Source organism: Phocoena phocoena, chromosome 20 (genome assembly GCF_963924675.1).
Source record: "Phocoena phocoena chromosome 20, mPhoPho1.1, whole genome shotgun sequence".
Classification (NCBI taxonomy): Eukaryota; Metazoa; Chordata; class Mammalia; order Artiodactyla; family Phocoenidae; genus Phocoena; species Phocoena phocoena.
This window is the reverse complement of record NC_089238.1, coordinates 9,456,728-9,462,108: the sequence shown is the minus strand read 5'-3', so window position 1 is coordinate 9,462,108 and position 5,381 is coordinate 9,456,728. Positions and strand designations below refer to the sequence as shown.

At 47.5% G+C, this 5,381-nt stretch overlaps 1 protein-coding gene across 1 annotated transcript; it reads right to left on the bottom strand.

Moving 5' to 3' along the window:
- On the bottom strand, window positions 1-3,619 carry SNRPD2 (small nuclear ribonucleoprotein D2 polypeptide). Its single transcript, XM_065898801.1, has 2 exons — window positions 3,446-3,619; window positions 1-266 (listed from the first exon to the last, which is right to left on the bottom strand). The coding sequence occupies exons 1-2, from the start codon at window positions 3,595-3,597 to the stop codon at window positions 92-94; spliced, it is 327 nt and encodes a 108-aa protein (XP_065754873.1). The 5' UTR covers window positions 3,598-3,619; the 3' UTR covers window positions 1-91.
- Window positions 3,620-5,381: the final 1,762 nt, after the last annotated feature.

Sequence of the window (5,381 nt, the reverse complement as noted above, 5' to 3'; positions counted from 1 at the left end):
CTAGAAAAAACACATGACTTTATTATTCCCAGCACAAAGGGCAGGTCTTTGCAAAACGAGGGGGTAAGTTCTGACGGCAGGGAGGAGGCCCCTACTTGCCGGCGATGAGCGGGTTCCGCAGGACCACAATGACCGAGTCCCCGCGCAGGAACATTTTTGAGATGTAGCGGTCCTTGTTGACTGGCTTGGACTTCTTCTTGCCCTTGCCACTCTTGGGGACTTCGGTCCACATCTCCTTCACGTTCTCCAGCACCATGTTGCAGTGCCTGGTGGGCAGAAGGAGGCATCAGGAATGAGAAGGAGCCTCCTGACCCCCTCCTCTGTGCAGCACTGCCTCTTCCTCCATCAGCGTGGCATGGGGGAAGGTGCAGGCCCGGGACCAGGATGGCTGGGGCTCCAAGGCCACCTCTGCAAGTTCTCAGCTTGAAGCTTGGGCAGGAGAGTTTCCTCCTCTCTATAATGGAGACATTCATGGTGCCTACCTCCTAGGGCTGTTGTGAAGATTAAATGCATCAATACAGTATTCTTGTTAAGTACTTAGAACAGGGCCTGGCACAGGATAAAGGCAAATGAAATGGTGCTGCTTGTGCTTTTTAACTCCGAGTACTCCTGGTGGCATAAGCAAAGGTACAATTTCTCTTTGGAGAACCAGAGGTCCCTGGGGCCTGAGGCCGGTACATGACGCCTCCACTCCAGTCCTGCTTTCTGTCCCTGTCCTTAGGGTGCTGGGTGGGCACGTGTGACGACAGTATAGATTAGCTCAGTCAACAAACGCTTGCAATGAATACAACAATGAATAAAAGAGATAATATCCCTGCCCTCATGGGGTCTGCAGTCTAGTGAGGGGTGAAGAACACTAAATAAGTAAACAAAGACACCTGTAATATACTGTCAGGTGGTAGCAAGTGCTATGAAGAAAAATGAAAGCAAGGTAAAGGGATAGGAGGATACAGGGAAATATTACCAAGCATAAGAAAGATGAGGGGGCTTCCCTGGTGGCACAGTGGTTAAGAATCCACCTGCCAATGCAGGGGACACAGGTTCGGGCCATGGTCCGGGAAGATCCCACATGTCGCGGAGCAACTAAGCCTGGGCGCCACAACTACTGAAGCCTCCGCGCCTAGAGCCCACGCTCCGCAACAAGAGAAGGCACTGCAGTGAGAAGCCCACGCAGCGCAACGCAGAGTAGCAACGAAGACCCAATGCAGCCAAAAATAATAAATAATAAGTAAATTTATTTAAAAAAAAGAAAGACGAGGAAGCTCGTGAGGAGCACATGAGGAAGCTCTGTGCCTTGCTATGTAGTAGCCTCCAGGAGATACTGCTGAGTGAAAAAGGCAAGGGAGGGAACAGGATGCATGGAAAGCAACCTTCTGTACATTCCACCACCTGGTTGTGCAATACTAAATCCCTGAAATACACCTAAAGACTGGTGGCAGTGGGGTGACCTAGGTAGACTGGAGAAAAACCAGATGGAAACTTTTCATTGGACTGTTATTACTGTTTTGGAAATCATGTGAATATATTACCAATTCAGAGAAAATAAGTTAAAAAAAGGAAGTAGCATACCAATATGGGAACATTTCCAAGGTATATTGTTAAGTGAAAAAACCAAGGTCTAAAACAGCATGGCATGCCATTAGTAGTGACTTAAAAATAAATAAAAAGCACCCTCCTGTATCTACATGTATGATGTTCTGTGCAAGTAATCCTCCTGGAGGAGACCGGAGAAATTAGCCATGATGGGTCCCCGGGGAGGGCAACTGGTGCATAGAGAGGGAAGACTTGCTCTTCATTGGGTGCCTTTTGTATTTTTCAAATTTTGCATCTATCGCTCACTCAAGAAAGTAACATAATTAAGTAAATAAAGTGGTTAAGAATACCCTAGCTAACTTGCAGTGATGTCCTCAGACCACTGATTTGTGTGAAAAAACAAGATGCAACAGAGCACACGAATGATTCTACCTTAAAAACAATATTATGACAGATCAATTATGCCTCAATAAAGCTGTTAACTACCACCACAAGGGAGTCTCTCGGTGAATCAAACATGGCAGGACACATACTAGGGTGGTAGGCTGGGTAGGGAGAGGGATGAGAGGATGATATGGGGGCACAGGAGGAAGCTAGGGGAAAAGGAAAGAGTCACCTTAAAAAATTATATATATATATACATATATATATATCCATCACCTTGAGCACTTACCATATAGGCACTCACCAGGCCCCTTTAAGCACTTTCTAAGCATTAACCCATCAATCCTCCCTGCATCTCACCCCCAAGGAGGTAAACACTGACTGGTTTACTAGTTCTCTCCAGCTTCTAGAGCAGGAAACTGAGCATAGTGGGATGAAGTGACTCACCCAAGGTCACGGAGTCTGGAAGTGGCAGAGCCTGTGTTCGAATCCAGACCTATCTGCCTCCTGTACCTGGCACTTCCTGTTGTTCTCATTCTCATTTTATTCAAGGGGAAACTAAGGCTGAGTGAAAGACTTGTTCATGGTCACATAAAAGCTAGTGGCAAAAGCATTCCAGGAGTAAGTTGCATCACACCACTGTGAGGAAAGCACTTCCCAAATGCTAACTAAAGGCTGCAGGTCATATGTTTACTGAGCATTTATTATGTGTTAGGTACTGAGCCAAGTGCTCTTCATACATAATATCATTTAAGCCTCACAACTGTTCTGAGGGATATTATTATGATGCATATTTCACAGATAAGAAAACTGAGGCCCAGAGAGGAAAAATCATTTGCTGCTCCCTATGGCTGAAACACTCAGACCCTAGCTTGCACCTTCATTTTATTCATACCTGTCCACCGTTGCGTCTTCCTTTGAGGCCTCCCATGTTATCTACCTAAGACAGCACCTCCTTCCCGGTACTTCAAACTCTTACCTGGCTTTACTTTTCTGCATAGAATTTATCATCACTTGTCTTTATGACAATATTTACATGTTTGCTGTCGGCTTCCCTGCCTACAGCATAAGCTCCCTGAGTATAGCAACCATGTTTGTTTCCATCATTGCTGTATCTCTGGAGCCTAAAAGAGTACCTGACCCAGGTGGACGCTCTCATTATGCAATAACTGCAAAAAAACTGATTAAGAGCTCTGGGTGCCAAATGCTTGACTTCTAATGACTTACTACGCTTCACATATATTAAGTGATTGAATCTTTGCAACCACCATGATTACTGCCACTGTACGGACAAGATAAAGTCACTTGCCATAGGTCACATGGCTGTTAAGAGGCAGAGCTGGGACATGAATCCAGGAAGACTGGCTCCCAAGTACATGACCATAACCACTGTGCTTCACAGCTGGAGGGACAACGATAGACCACCACATCTTGAGGTCCTGAGATGCTTCTGCCCTGGGCTTCGGACTGGAGCTGGGACTGCTTCTCCAGGCCTGGAAAGAACACCTCCCCAGACCCAGGCGTTTACCTGTCAAAGGCCTTCACACGGCCCAGGAGCTTCTTGTTGTTGCGGCAGTTGATGAGCACTTGCGTGTTGTTCTTGACCGACTGGGTGAGCACGGAGAGTGGCCCTGTGTTAAACTCCTCCTCCTCCCGCTTCTGCAGCTCCTCTGGGGTCATCTCACTCTTGGGCTTGTTGAGGAGGCTCCTAAGTGGGCAAGTATGGAACCCATAGGTGTGAGGGCCCAGAGCCGGAGCCTGGGTGCTCATGGCCTCTGGCTTGGTGTCTCCCTCACACACCCACCCTCCTGCTCGGTCCTCTCTCGGCATCACCACTTGGATACTTAACAGACATTTCCACCCTTCAAGTCCTAGGCTGAACTCCAGATCCCCCAATACCCCCAACTTATACTATACTATCCACAGCCTTCCTCATCTCCATCAATGGCAACTCCATCCTTCTAGTTCTTTAAGCAAAAACTCTTAATGTCAACTTGACTCTTCTTTCCTTCTCCCACATCCTATATTCAATCTGTCAGCAAATCCTGTCATCTGCCGCTAAAATATATCGGAATCTGTCCATTTCTTACCATGGCTTAAACCTCCATCATCTCTCTCCTACTGGTCTCACTGGCTCCATCCACACTCCCCAACAGTTTGCTCTCCACAAAGCAGTCTCGGGGATGGTGCCAAGACTCAAGTCATATATCATCTCACTCTTCAAAACCCTCTCATGGGCTTCCCTGGTGGCACAGTGGTTAAGAATCGCCTGCCAATGCAGGGGACACGGGTTCGAGCCCTGGTCTGGGAAGATCCCACATGCAGTGGAACTAAGCCTGTGCGCCACAACTACTGAGCCGGCGCTCTAGAGCCCGCGAGCCGCAACTATTGAGCACGCGCTCTAGAGCCAGCGAGCCACAACTACTGAAGCCCGCACGCCTAGAGCCCGTGCTCCGCAACAAGAGAAGCCACCGCAACGAGAAGCCCGCGCACCACAACGAAGAGTAGCCCTCGCTCGCCACAACTAGAGAAAAGCCCGCGCGCAGCAACGAAGACCCAACGCAGACAAAAATAAATAAATAAAAATAGATACATTTATATTAAAAAATAGATATTAGGCAAACTTTCTTCTTGAGTCCCTGCATTTGCTTTTCCCTCTGCCTGGATACCTCCCCAGATATCTCTGTAGTACACTCTCTCACTTTCTTCAGGTTTTTGCTCAAGTGTTGCCTCCTTTATGTGTCCTGTCTCTCAAAAGTAGCGTTCCACATTGTTTCACCCTGCTCTACTGTTTCTTTATTCATAGTCCCGGTCACCTAACACACCACATACTTTACCTGTTTATTACCATTACGTTTACTGCCTGCCTCTTCCCATCCCATAAGATGCAGAAGGGGATTTTCTTCCTTGGGGGAGTGGGGTAATTTACTGATAGAGCCTATGTGTCTAAAGCAGCCTGATATAGGAGCACTCAATAAATAATTGTTGAATGAATACGTAAGGAAAATCATTCCCGTAACTCGTTATCCGTAAAAATCGAGAATGTAGTTGGAAAGCCAACCGTCTCCAGCTCAAATTATCCGTATAAACCCCTTATCTAAGATCGTTTTTCCTACAAGTCCGTACTCCCCTCTTCCAGGTTCTTTATTCGTAAAAGCGCTTCCCCTTAAAATTCATTTCAGTAAGATTCATTATTTGGGAAAGCCCAGCCCGTTATCAGATAAAGCTGTCCCTCCTCCCGAAGTCAGAATCCGTCAAAGGCCCCACGTCCGTTCTCAAACGCATCAGTAGAAAAGTACGCCACTTTACCCCTAAAATGTTTGCCTCCGCCCCCGGCTCTGCCCATCCCCTTCCACCGGTAAGTGGCCAAATATACACCCTCAACCCCACTCCCGCCACCTAAGCCTAGCCCGGCCTCACATGTTGCCAATGGTGGTGGCCGCACTCTCAAGTCACTACCGTCT

Bases quoted from the DNA above. Each gene is read 5' to 3' on its own strand.
- SNRPD2 (XM_065898801.1), bottom strand. From the start codon at position 3,597: ATGACCCCAGAGGAGCTGCAGAAGCGGGAGGAGGAGGAGTTTAACACA. The intron at 267-3,445 runs GTAAACGCCTGG...TCTGCCCACCAG, and splicing joins CGTGTGAAGGCCTTTGACAG to GCACTGCAACATGGTGCTGG.